Source organism: Diospyros lotus, chromosome 11, assembly GCF_014633365.1.
Source record: "Diospyros lotus cultivar Yz01 chromosome 11, ASM1463336v1, whole genome shotgun sequence".
NCBI classification, from domain to species: domain Eukaryota; kingdom Viridiplantae; phylum Streptophyta; class Magnoliopsida; order Ericales; family Ebenaceae; genus Diospyros; species Diospyros lotus.
In genome coordinates, this window is record NC_068348.1 from 3,859,279 (window position 1) to 3,873,128 (window position 13,850).

The window sequence follows — 13,850 nt, forward strand, 5'->3', positions numbered from 1 at the left end:
CGTTTCCTTTTCAAGATAATGTTTCTATTGAACTTTCCATTAACACACCATTACCTCAAGTTCCTATCAGCTTGCCTACCCAAGATTTTGTTTCTACACCTGTATCTACTTCATCTTCTTTGGCTGATAGGACCTTTGATATATCTTCTACTTCTCCAAGTTCACCAATAGTTACTTCTCAAAACCAAATCTCACCTTTACTTAATCCTTGCCGGAGTACCCGTGTTCCACAAAGGCCCATTTGGCTTAATGACTTTGTCAGTTTGGTTCAAGCTTCACCTGTCACTGCTGCTACTTCTACGTCATCAGGTAACATTTCTGACTCATTTTTCTTTTCTTCTACTCATGCTTCTTTCTTAAATAATATTTCTTCCACTCCCGAGCCTTGTAACTTTCATTAAGCCTCTCAAAATCATAATTGGGTTACCGCAATGGAGAATGAGTTGCAGGCTTTGGAACTTAATCATACATGAGAAATTGTTAATTTACCTAAGGGTAAGAAGCCTATTGGTTCTAAATGGGTGTATCGTGTGAAGTATAAGCCTAATGGTAAGGTTAATAGATACAAGGCACGTTTGGTAGCCAAAGGATATAATCAAATAGAGGGTCTTGATTACAAGGATAGGTTTTCTCCTGTGGCAAAATTGGTTACTGTCAGATTATTCATAGCTGTTGCTACTTCCAGAAATTGGCCTATCTATCAAATTGACATCAATAATGCCTTTCTTCATGGTCATCTAGATGAGGAAGTGTACATGACCCCACCTGTTGGTTATTCTGTGGATTCAGGTAAAGTATGTTTGCTGAAACAGTCTCTCTATGGGTTAAAACAGGCCCCACGTCAATGGAACTTGGAATTCAGTGGTTTTCTAATTCAGTTAGGGTTTGTTCAGTCTCCCTATGATCACTGTTTGTTTACCCACAAGACCAGTTCTCATTTTGTGACTCTTTTGGTCTATGTTGATGATGTTCTTATTACTAGAGACAATATTGATGTTATTGATTCTACCAAGGCTGCCCTTGATGCCAAGTTTACTATTAAGGATCTTGGTTATCTCAAATATTTTCTTGGGTTGGAGGTTGCTAGGTCCTCTAGTGGAACGTTTTTGTCACAACACAAGTTTATTAAGGACCTTATTCTAGAAACCGGCTTGCAAGATTCTAAGAGTTCTTCCTTCCCTATGTCTAAGGGTCTGGTTTTGGAACCAAATCAGGGACCACCTCTTTCCAACCCTGATCAGTACAGAAGATTAATTGGCCGATTGTTATATGTCAATCTTACCCAGCCTGATATCAGTCATGCAGTGCAGCATCTTAGCCAATTTATGTCCTCTCCTTGTCAGCCTCATTTTGATGCTACTCTTTAGGTTGTTAAATATCTTAAAGGTACAGCATCTCATGGCCTTTTTTATCCAGTTACAGCTGAACTTTCTCTTTCAGCCTATTGTGATGCTGATTGGGCCACTTGCAAGTTTACACGTCGGTCTTTAACAGGTTTTTGTGTTTTCCTTGGTGGTGCTTTGATTTCTTGGAAAACTAAGAAGCAACCTATAGTCTCAAGATCCTCTGCCGAGGCTGAATATCGAAGTATGGCCTCTACTACTTGTGAACTTGTTTGGATTTCTAATATTCTCAAGGATTTTGGTATTTCTATCCCTCTGCCTATTCCTCTTCAGTGTGACAACAAAGCTACCTTACATATTGTCGCTAACCCTGTTTTCCATGAACGTACGAAGCATCTTGATATCGATTGTCATCTTGTACGTGATCATCTTAAACGAGGCTTTATTGCTTCTCAGTTTGTTCCCTCTCATTTGCAGCTGGCAAATTTATTCACTAAACCTTTGACTGCAGTTCATCATCATTCTATGGTTGCCAAGTTGGGCTTGTGTTCTCCACAATCTCCAACTTGAGGGGGGGCTCTTGGTTATATTAGGCAGAGTAGTGTAATAGGCAGAGCAAAATAGTTAAATGCTTATATTTGTATAGTGGTAGTATGTATATAAAATGAGATCGGTTGTAGAGGATCAAGGATAAGTTGTATATAATGTAAATAGGCTTGATAGTGTTTCTTTACCAGTTTGATGAATAATAAAGAAGTTATTCATTCCTTCTTTTCTTTGTCAACATGATATCTGGTTTCTTGGCGTCTTTAGATCTTGATTTTGCACAATGTGTCCAATAAAGGGCACATCAACAGAACGGGTAAATTGGGCATGATTTGGGTTGGATTTATGAGTAAATTGGGTCGACTTGAGTCAGATTCAACCCAAACTTAGGTGTGCTTGGAATGGCTGCTTTAATGGAAAATAAAGGCAATGATGGACAGTTATGAGAAATTTGGAAGCAACGTTAATGGTGAGAGAGATCGGCGATGATGGCGAGCAAGTCGATCAGCAACTGTGAACAAGAATAAGACATCGGTTAGTGGTGACGGATCTAAGTGTTGTTGGCGATCACGTTGTAGGGAATGTGATGAAGAAGACGATTGGATCACGGTGGCCGACGTAGATGAAAGGTCGATTTGTGGTCATCGAACGTTTGCAGAGGCCTACTCGATCGAAGGCAATAAATCCCCCCAATTGATTCACCTCATCCAAACCCATCTCTCTATTCAACTGGCCCGCCAGAGAAAATGGTCGCCGCAACACCACCGTCCTTACCAATGCCTCACATATCTCTTATTTGCCATTGAGGACTCTCTTTCTACAACCCTTCATTATTTCTTGTATATTTTTTCTTCTGTTCGATCGGTCAACAACGTTTTTGCTGGTTGTCTCATCATCCCCGATCAATTGCTTTCGTTCTCGTTGACTGCTTATTGCCTTTCACTGTTGAAAACTTGAAGATCTCATCCTTGGTCAGCCATTGAAGCAACAGTCCAAGCTTTCAACCATTGATTACTGATTTTGTGTATGTATGTATTTTATTATATTTATATATTTAATTATTAATTTTGTGTATGTATATTTGATAATTTTTTATATTTAATTATTAATTCTATCAAAAACGACGTCGTTTGCCTTATGATTTGTGATAAGAGCAGAGCAAAATAACGTTATTTTGCTAATGTGTCAATTATTAGACACATCAATATGTCACCTCAATCGTTTAAACACATTAGCACACCACGTCATCGTCACATATGTTAAGGCACGTAATTGGCTGATTGAGGATAAAATTAAAATCAATGTTGAAGTTTGATAATTAAATCGAAACAAATGTTAAAATTAAATAAATTATAAAATAACCCTAAATTGAAGATAAATTAGCCGATTCAACCCCCCCCCCCAAAAAAAAAAAAAAAAAAACTATTCTGCATTTTAGTCGCTTCTATTTTTTGTTAAAACAAATTAAATTAGTGTCAAATAGCTGTCGTGTGCCAAATGAGCCTCACCCATTTCTTATCTTGTCCATGAGATTAGTTTAAAATTTCATTAATTGTGCTCCCGATGGCATGATTACTCCTTTTTACGAATAACTTTCACAAACTATTAGTCGCATAATAAACAAACTTTTTACCTTTAAAACATCACTTGAACATAATGGATGATCACTTAAATCTCCTCTAAAAGTTCAACCATCCAATTTACTTGCCACTCTGAGGCACATAATTATAGCTTGCATGACATTACTATTCCTTTACATTCATTGGGTTTTTTTCAAAAAAGTCACTGATAGCGATGTTCAATTACACTAAGTCAAAAAGTTTTCTACGAAGAAGAATAAGTAGTTTAAAGACCTAAAATCTTAAAGTGAATCTCCTCAAAAGGAGGTAGCTGGCAATGTGAAGGTGGAGTTAGGTTGAAACCTTAATTTTAAAATTTCTTTTTTTTTTTCTTAAGATGTAATAAATATTTTTTTATCTAAAATTAATATGTATTTATTAGGGTTAATTACCAAAAAAAAGGGACACACCTTTTGTCGTCATAGTTTCAATTATGTATCGAATTTTTAATTTTTTTTTCCTAGGATCAATTTTCAGTTTGTTTCAAATTTGTATGGTTGCCTGCTTTTCAATAAAATAACTCATAAAAGAGGTGAAATTTTGAATCTATGTATGTCCACTTTACAAAAGATGGAGTGATTTTTTTTTACCCCTTTTAAGAGGGTAATTTTACCCCATTATCTTAAGAGGTAAAAATGTCATTTAAAAATGGTCTCTATTCACTATGTTTCTTTTTCTCTCCCATTACCTTGCTCTTGTCGCCTTCCTATCGTTGTCGCATCGCCTCACCTCGTTGTTGCATTTTCGCTTTGCCCCACCTCGTCTTTTCGTCTCACTACCGCCTCATTTCATCATCTCGTAGTCGACGAGGCAAGAATGCAACAACAAGGCGAGAAGGTTAGCGCATGAGGAAACCTCGGTGGTCGACGCGCGAGAAAAAGCGATTGCAGCATGAGACTAGCTAGAGAAGAAAAGGAAATGAGTAAGAGATAAGAAAAGAGATAGAGAGGTTTGAAAAAGAAAAGGAAAACAGAGAAAGGAGATAAGATGCCGTTAGCTTTTCACGAAGGTTATTTTAACCTCCATTAATGGGGTGAATAAAATCACACTCCAAAAGATGTCAAATTCTTAGTTGTTGAGAAAATTTTTAATTTTAGTTCTTCCAATTTAGAAGATAAAGAGATTTGAAGGGGGTGTAAAATCACCTTATTCAATCATTTTTTTTAAAAATGATGTTATTTAAATAAGAATGACAATATATATTTCGATATACATTAAAAGTCTTAGACCTAATTTTGAACTAATTAAAAATACACTAAAACGGGAATTTTTAAGTAATTAAATCTTATTTCTTGGGGCCCATTTGCCTTTTAGGCTTTCCCCTTTCACCAAGGCATCTACCGCCCCCCACAGCTAGCCAAACCAAATCAACAAGTGCGGGCTTTTTGAAAAATTGCAGTAGGACCCATTAAATCACCAAAACTCCACTTTGGCCTCACACTAATCATAAATGACATCGACGCATGGCCTTTCCACGTGGACACCTCATCAAGCATGCTGTCAGGCACTGCCGTGGCCGTAACAGAACCGGCGCCGGCCGTTAATTGCGGAGCTCTGTCTTTTTGACTTTACACGTTCCGTCAAAATAATCCAAACTCTCAGTATTTTATACTCTTTATTCAGCTTTTGAAAAAATAACACATAAATAACGGAAAGCCGGAGATCCGTCTCTTTTTGGGCGGAGTCCGTTGATTGCGGTTGGGAATAAAGCGTTTCTTTTGACCGTTGCCACGTTGTCGCTTTACCCTTTTCCCTTTACCCTTTTTTTTCTTTTCCCTTTTTCTATTATTTTGCTTTCACGTTATATTTTTCAAACAGTAACCCATAGCCTCACATTACGAACATATTTTGTAATTGAGAATTAATTTAATTAAAATAAATAAATAAATACCCAAATAGCCGAAATTTAATCTATTTTAGTCAGCTTAATTTAGTGATAAACATCAAATTAAATTTATAATAGTAGTAATTAGCGGTATTTACATAAAGTAATTATATATTTCGGTTAATTAATTTTAAAATTTAATTGACAGGTACTGTTGTTTTACCTAATGCGTCGGTGGCCATTTTAAAATTGGTGATAATAAATTAATAATAATTTATTTTATTTTTATTTTAAGAGAAAGAGAGAGAGGGGGGGAGAGATTTTAAGTGATGGGTGGCGAGCGTTGTTTGTCGGGTTGTCGGATCCTCGAAACAAGGTACAGGTCAAATCTCGGATGATACCAGGTGTCACCCCCCCTCTCCCACATGTTACCTCAATTAGTTTGCTTCCATTTATTATTATTATTATTATTATTCATAAATTATTTTATATAGTTCGTGTGAATTTATTATTACAGTTTATAGAAGGTGAAATAAATTATTATACTTTTTAATTTAAAATAAATTTGTTATTTTTAGATTACGTTAGTTATTAGGATAGATGTGAGATCATTTTAAAAATTTTTAATACCATTTTTATTCTATTAATGATACGAACTAGTGTTATTAAAATATAATAATTAAATTTATATATTTTAAGAAAGAGTTTCGCTAGAAAGTGAGGGATAAGGTTTATGTTTGTAAGGAGACGTTGGCAAGTGTCTAATTGGATGATGGTTTGGTTTGTTGTCCGAGAGAATAAAAATCTTAAGATTAGACTCGATCTATTGTCCATGAGAACAAATAAGATGGGCCGAGCCTTCAAATGCCTTTTAGGCAGAAAAGTCTTCCGGGAAGGAGACTTGATCCCTGAAGACTTGAGTTTTTGATGACAGGTCTTCGAATGACTAGCCTCTTAAAGACTCAGGATATAGCACTGACTTTATTTCAAATCAAAAGAATTCTAATATAATTTCAAACTCCCAAAACAAATCCTAATTTTGGATTCGAAAAAGTTTTGCGTAATTATAATTTAATAATTTTTAAAATACAACCACCAATTTGACTCTCATTCTAAAAATATAGTAATTTATTTGACCATCTTCAAAATATCAAAATATAATAGTTTATGTAACGCTTTACTATATTTTAAATATTTTACTACGTGTAATTAAGTAAATTAGTTCTTTAATCATCTAAATCATTTACATTAACATTTTTTTTTTGTCAAATTCAAATAAATAAACAAATATACGTATATGTGTGATTATATATATTATAATCGCACGTGCAAAGCATGTGTAGGCAAGGGAGTTACTGCTGTACCATATATATATATATATATATATATATTGTTTGCGTCTTGATTCAACTTGTGTCTCAAATTCTAAATCTAAATTGTTGTCCTTGTGTGCGTGACTGGTGTTATGCATTTATTTAGAATTAAATAATTAATTAATTTTAAATAAGATTTTCTCCGGCGGGTATTTTTATATAAAATTTTAAATAAATTAAATCTTAACATGGTGGTTGATGATGCGGAACCGATCACCTTCTTCTGTCTCGAGCCAAGTACTTGCAGAAAGGGTGGGAACTTGCTCCCCGCGATCCCTCCGATGCTCAAGTCAGTTCATAGGGTTTTTGAGAAATATAATAGTAATGGAAAAATAATATATGAGTTTCTTAGGAGTCAAATTCCCATACCTGTAGAGGTTGCCTTCTATTTATAGATGTCCCGTGGCATTTCCCTTAGGAGATAAGATATATTTCAAAAGGAGAGGTTGATTCCCTTTCTATGGGGAGAAAAGATAATCTTCCCTAATAGAGATAATTCTTGGGATATTTAAAGATATCATTGGTTGACTTAATCTTCTTCTTTATCTATTTCCAGTTCAAAATCATAATAAAGATTATAAAGATAAGCGGAGCTCTTAAGTCTTGACACGTGGCGATTGCATATTGGTTTTTACTGGCACACATGGCTCCAAATTAATGGTAATCTCCCAGGGGTAGTACAGTAAAATTGCCCCTGTAAATATTCCCTCATCAGTGGTAAAATTATTCATGTTATTTAGAGGTAAGATATTTAAATTTCGTTAATTTTTAATTTTTTATTTTATTAATAGAATTTCGTAATAGGAGAATGTTTACCTCTTGAAAGTGACATTTTACTAGTTACATGCATTGTTCACTTATACCTCGTTGATGGTACTATGGGGAAAAATTCTATTAATAACTTGTAATTAAATATAAACACATCACATCCATATATCATCTTATGCCACTTTATATAGTAAAAGAATATTAAAAGAGAAAAAGGGAGGGGGGGGGGGGGGGGGGGGGTGGTGGAAATGAGTGGACAGGGTTTGGTATTTGGGTCTACACATTTAGGGTCAGCCCCATTAAATTCTCTTCCTATTATTGTCCTTCCACTTTCAACCATTTCTCAATTATCATGTAAAACAAAGAAGAATATAAATGGGTGGCCTAATTATCCTCTCCATTTTGAAACTATTGTTTGCCCTTTTTCAACCAAAGTTGGGTATCATTTGAATCATGACTTGCGTTTAGGGTTGGTTTTTCCTCAAACATTCAATTCATTAGTTTAACCGATCACAGTCAAAAAAGAAGGTTTAGAATGATTTAGTTAATTTATTAATAGTTAATTAAGTACCTACATATTCAAAGCACACACAAAAACAAATTGCAGTCTTGGGTGGCATCACTCTAATAACATAAGAAAAATAATTTTTTGATCAATCTAGTGCTCAATCGACAAGAATAGGTCCACGAACAAGAATAAAAGCAATAACCCAAAAAATTAGGTTTTAAATGGATTCGGTGAGTAGCTTGGTCAACTAACAAGATTAAAAAAACTCCTTGATAATAAACCTAAGTCAACTAAAAATTGGTTATAAATAACCCAATTACACCCTTGTAACTCTAGGGGTGCAGAAGAAACTTCTTCTTCTTCCTTTTTTATATAATCATTAGTCTAGTAAAATGTAAGAATGTAAGGGCATTTGGGTTATTGAACTTTGGGTTTCACTTGGTAAAGTGGGGGGTATATTTAACAAACCGGTATCCAATAACCCGATGCCGCGTCATTAAACAAATGATTGTACAAGGCTAATATGCTAAATAGAGAGGTGCCCCCTGCAGTGGCACTAGGGCAATACCAGAAATCAACCAGGGGCATATTTGACAATTCAGCAATAAGGGCACCCTGGACCAGGTGGAGGACACAGTCCGCTGAAGCTCTTTGAACTCTCTTTCCTCCTCTTTTTCCGGTTTTGGTAACTCAAATAAAGCCAAATTTCTAAATATATATTTTTTGGATACCATTCAAAGTTCAGTAAAATAGCAAACAAAGTTTTACGGTTAAAACTCCAACTCATCGTCCTGAGTGAGTTCACTATCCCAATATAATATATATATATATATATATATAGAGGGAGAGGGAGAGGGAGAGAGAGAGAGAGGTGGACAATCTCATCTTGGCTTTCTTATGGTCTGTGAAAACTCTTGGTTCGAGAGATGGCCTGGAAGGATCTGAAATTGCGAAATTTCAGTGCAGTAATTTTGTGGGCATGAATAATCCAACACCGACCGACCCTTCCCAGAAAAGAGCAAAACAATCCCACATGCCACTGCCCTTTCCCACCCCTGCCCGATCCCTCAAATCTGAATAGAATATTCCCAAATTATCATCATAATAATAATATCATTCAAAAAAATTAAACCTACATTTGTTAATAATAATCTCTCTCCCAGTTTCCCTCCATATATACAGCCCCCTCCCCTTCCAACCCCTTCCCACAATCCCACCCTCTCTTTCTCTCTCCTTCTCTCTGTTTTCTGGTTTGGTTTCATCAGAATTTTGGCCTGATAAACCACATACCAGCATTGCCGTTTTTCCTTATACATACATACATACATATCTCTCTCTCTCTCTCTCTCTCTCTCTCACACACACACACACACACAAAATCTTGTCTCTGTGGTTGCGTATTTTGTTCCATGGCTGCTCTGTTTCTGGTTCTGGGGCTTCTGCCTCTGGCCATGGCCGGCCATGACTACGGCCAAGCTCTCAGTAAAAGCATTCTGTTCTACGAAGCTCAGAGATCTGGGTACCTTCCCAGTTCCCAGAGAGTCCACTGGAGGAGCCATTCCGGGCTCAACGATGGCAAGGCCAGTGGGGTAAGTAAAATTATATTAATCGGGACATAGTGGAGGAGCGTTGAGGCTCCCGAGACTGAAACTTAAAAGACTTTGGTCTCACCAGTAGGCTAAAATTCTGGTGGTGATTTCAATTTCTGCAAATATCTGTTCTGAGTCAAATGGGTCTGTGTTGCAGGTGGATCTGGTGGGAGGGTACTATGATGCGGGTGACAATGTGAAGTTTGGGCTGCCCATGGCTTTCACCATTACCATGATGTCTTGGAGCATCATTGAGTATGGAAGGCAAATGACCGCCAGTGGAGAGCTCAGCCACGCCATGGATGCTGTCAAGTGGGGCACTGACTACCTCATCAAGGCTCACCCCCAACCCTATGTCCTCTACGGAGAGGTACCCTCTCTTCCCATTTCTCTACAAATGAAGACCGGGCAAACTCGCGAGTAAACAGTAAATTAAGTGCCAAGCATTCAAAACTTTTTTACTAATAAATTGTGTGTTTATATCAAGAGGTTTCCTCTGTTTCTTTTTCTCGAAACATCGTTTTCTAGTTCATATTATGGATTCAAAGCTTCAACCCTTTTCTCAGTGGTCAGTAAAGTGAGGATTTATTCTTGTGGGTTCCTTCCGTTTGTCATTTTCAATTGAAAATTTTACGGTTACATCATCATTTTCTAGTTCATGTTCTCGACTCTAAATATCAACAACCCTTTTCTCAGTGGTCGGTAAGGTGAGGATTTATCCTTGTGGGTTCCTTCCGTTTGTCATTTTCAATTGAAAATCTTACAGTTATATGCATCATTTTCTAGTTCATGTTCTCAACTCTAAACATCAACAACCCTTTTCTCAGTGGTCAGTAAAGTGAGGATTCAAGCTTGTGGGTTCCTCCCATTCGTCATTTTCAATTGAATAGTTCACAGTTTCTGCGCATTACTTAGTATTTTCTTTTTACTTATAGGTGGGAGATGGAAACACAGATCACTACTGTTGGCAGAGGCCGGAGGACATGACGACGCCGAGACGGGCCTACAAGATCGACCCGAGCAACCCCGGGTCCGACCTCGCCGGCGAGACAGCCGCCGCGATGGCCGCTGCCGCTATCGTGTTCCGCCGCTTCAACCCTTCCTACGCCAGGCAGCTCCTCGCCCATGCTCAACAGGTCCGCCGACACACCCACATGAAAGCATTCATTTCGCTATCATTTCCGTCTCAAAACTAACGCAATTAATTCCTCTTTATTGCTTTCAACGATCCCCTCGCCAAATCATCCTTCCCCTATTTTTGAATTAAAAAAAAACACACAAAATCTCCCCCAAAAAGTACACTTTTTTTAGTCGGAGCACGTTAGCCAGGGCGCGGTGGTGCGCACTTTAGCAAAAGGGGCGCAGTTAATGGGTAGTTGTTTCGTTTGTCAGCGAGCTGGTTGCTGGTTGGGAAGCATTTATGACCAAAACCTCACGGCATACTAACACCCCCCCCCCCCCCCCCCCCCTCGCGGCGCATATTAGGAAACCCCCCAAAACCCCAACACACATCAAAAGCAATATAAAAGTATTAAAAGATCATTTTATCCTCTCTTGTAAAAATATAATTTATGTCTTTTCAAGAATTTTAGTGTGCTAATATTAATTTTAATGCATTAGCATCATTATGTTAAAAACAAAGGCCGAGAAATAAAAAAAAGAAGAAAAAAAGTAAACCAAAGCGACGTCGTATGGAGGGAATCTCGGCACCGAAATCGCCGTAACTTTTCCGTCAATCACGCGTCGTGGATCCAGGGCCGTACAGGTCTCTGTACAAACGAATCCCAATCGTCCACGTTAGGGATCCGTAAATGCCGCTACCTAGTTGTCGTCTATCACGTGCAAGGACTGTCGGTGCTTTTTTATCTTCCTAATTTTACCCTCCTATTTGACTAATATTTACCCCTTCAACTGCTTGCAGCTGTTCGAGTTTGCGGACAAGTACAGGGGCAAATACGACAGCAGCATCAGTGTGGCCCAGAAGTACTACCAATCTGTCAGTGGATACGCTGTAAGTGATCACATCCACTCTTAACGGTCTTTTTGGTTTTTTGCCGTTTTAACGGTAAAATATTTTGTTTTACTGAGATCTTGTTGTAATGTGTGGAACAGGATGAGTTGCTATGGGCGGCTGCTTGGCTGTACAAGGCAACCAACAACCAGTACTACTTGAGCTACCTCGGCAACAACGGCGACGCCCTAGGCGGCACCGGCTGGTCAATGACTGAGTTTGGCTGGGACGTGAAATACGCCGGTGTGCAAACCCTTGTCGCCAAGGTAATCTGATTGTAACGCTATTATATCTTATGTTATATCTAAGAATTTAATGGGAAGGCCCGATCCGAGCTTATTAGGTGGGGCGGGAAAATGGGAAGCTTTAGCATTGTGAAAATGGAACTTGGTGACTGAAGCAGCTGAATTCTAACTTTCCCCCTCCATTTGAATGAGGTTATGGCCTTACAAGTCTTGAATTGTTTGTTGCATGTAGTTCCTAATGGGAGGGAGAGCCGGTAAATATGAATCAGTCTTCGGAAAGTACCAGCAGAAGGCAGAGTCTTTCATGTGTTCGTGCCTTGGGAAGGGCACTCGCAACGCGCAGAAGACTCCCGGAGGCCTTATTTTCCGGCAGAGATGGAACAACATGCAGTTTGTCACCAGTGCGTCCTTCCTCCTCACTGTCTACTCCGACTACCTGGCCTCAGCCCGGAAGAATCTTAACTGTGCTTCCGGCAGTGTCTCCCCATCCGAGCTTCTTTCCTTCGCGAAATCTCAGGTGAGATTTAATCAACTTTTAAACAAGAATATTTCTTGGATCTCATTGAATGGGGACTTGAATGAAATAGTTGTAATGTTCTGAAATGGTTAGGTGGATTACATTCTTGGAGACAACCCAAGAGCTACAAGTTACATGGTGGGATATGGAAGCAACTATCCCCAGCAGGTTCATCACAGAGGTTCCTCAATTGTGTCGATCAAGGTTAACCCGTCATTTGTCACTTGCCGGGGAGGCTATGCCACTTGGTTTAGCAGGAAGTCAAGCGACCCCAATGTCCTTACCGGCGCCGTTGTTGGCGGACCTGATGCTTACGACAACTTTGCTGATCAAAGAGACAACTACGAACAAACAGAGCCGGCTACATACAACAATGCCCCTCTTCTTGGCGTATTGGCACGACTACATGCCGGGCCTAGTGGCTATAACCAGCTCCTTCCCGGTATGTTTTTTCCCATTCCGTGAGCCATGTGTTGATTTCTGTTTCCATCTTTTTGGACTCAATTCTTTTGTTACTCATGATGTTCTATGAATTTGATCTGCAGTGGCTGTTCCAGTGCCAAGAACCCAACCAAAACCAGCCCCAACAACCAAAACAACACCAACTAAAGGTATTTTTCTTCACCATCCTGATTGATTCAATGAATTTCACTATATTAAGCAAAGAATTCGACAATCCTCTTGGACTTTGTCCACCATCTAAAGAAGTGTTTGTTTCACAGGTTTGGCTTCTGCTCCCATTGCCGTTGAACAGAAGATGACAACCTCATGGAATGACAATGGCAAAACTTACTACAGATATTCTACAAAATTAACCAATAAATCTGACAAGACAGTGAAGGATCTCAAGGTTTTGATATCCAATTTGTATGGTCCTCTCTGGGGCCTCACAAAGTATGAGGACTCTTATGTTTTCCCAGCATGGCTCCAATCTTTGCCAGCAGGCAAAAGCTTCGAGTTTGTGTATATCCATTCAGCCCCGCAAGCAGATGTCTCGGTTGCAAGCTACAATTTGGTATGAGAAAAGAGGAAATTCACACGGGTTTTCTGGTTTCTAATGTAAGGCTGTGCAGATATACAAGAAGAAAGCAGTCCAGAAAAAAAAAAAAAAAAGGAAAAGAAAAGGTCTCTTTTTCTTTCAGTTGTGATTTTCAATTACTTGTTGAATTGGAATGAGTAGGTTTTAGACGGATTTAGGTCAAATAAGGTTGAAGACTGGAGGAAGAAAGGAGCGAAGAGACGATTAAAACATGTGTGCTCATCCTCTTTCTGCTCCACTTCACTGGTGATAGATAGATTTGGGAGAGAAACAGTGAATGAAAGATTAAGTGTTTAGAAGTGAAGCAAATTCATTCTTGACCAAATTCAAAGAGTCTTCTCTTTCTTAGTGGTTGAAAAACAGCTTTGAGTGTTTTCCCCTTCTTTCTTGCTCTCTTTTTTGTGTTGTGATCCTGTAAGCTTTGTAACATTTCATCACTCCAATATAAATACAGTTTGTTCAATGCC

The 13,850-nt window shown here is 38.3% G+C and overlaps 1 protein-coding gene across 1 annotated transcript; it reads left to right on the top strand.

Annotated features, from left to right (window-relative positions):
• Positions 1-8,842: 8,842 nt before the first annotated feature.
• Positions 8,843-13,850, top strand: LOC127813438 (endoglucanase 6). Its single transcript, XM_052354399.1, has 9 exons — positions 8,843-9,571; positions 9,729-9,941; positions 10,507-10,707; positions 11,493-11,582; positions 11,684-11,848; positions 12,060-12,344; positions 12,438-12,786; positions 12,890-12,955; positions 13,067-13,850. Exons 1-9 carry the CDS (start codon positions 9,392-9,394, stop codon positions 13,363-13,365), a joined length of 1,848 nt encoding a protein of 615 aa, XP_052210359.1. The 5' UTR covers positions 8,843-9,391; the 3' UTR covers positions 13,366-13,850.

Coding starts and splice junctions, on each gene's coding strand:
- LOC127813438 (XM_052354399.1), top strand. CDS start 9,392: ATGGCTGCTCTGTTTCTGGTTCTGGGGCTTCTGCCTCTGGCCATGGCC. Junction 11,849..12,059: donor TGCAAACCCTTGTCGCCAAG/GTAATCTGATTG, acceptor TGTTGCATGTAG/TTCCTAATGGGAGGGAGAGC. Junction 12,787..12,889: donor CTATAACCAGCTCCTTCCCG/GTATGTTTTTTC, acceptor TTTGATCTGCAG/TGGCTGTTCCAGTGCCAAGA.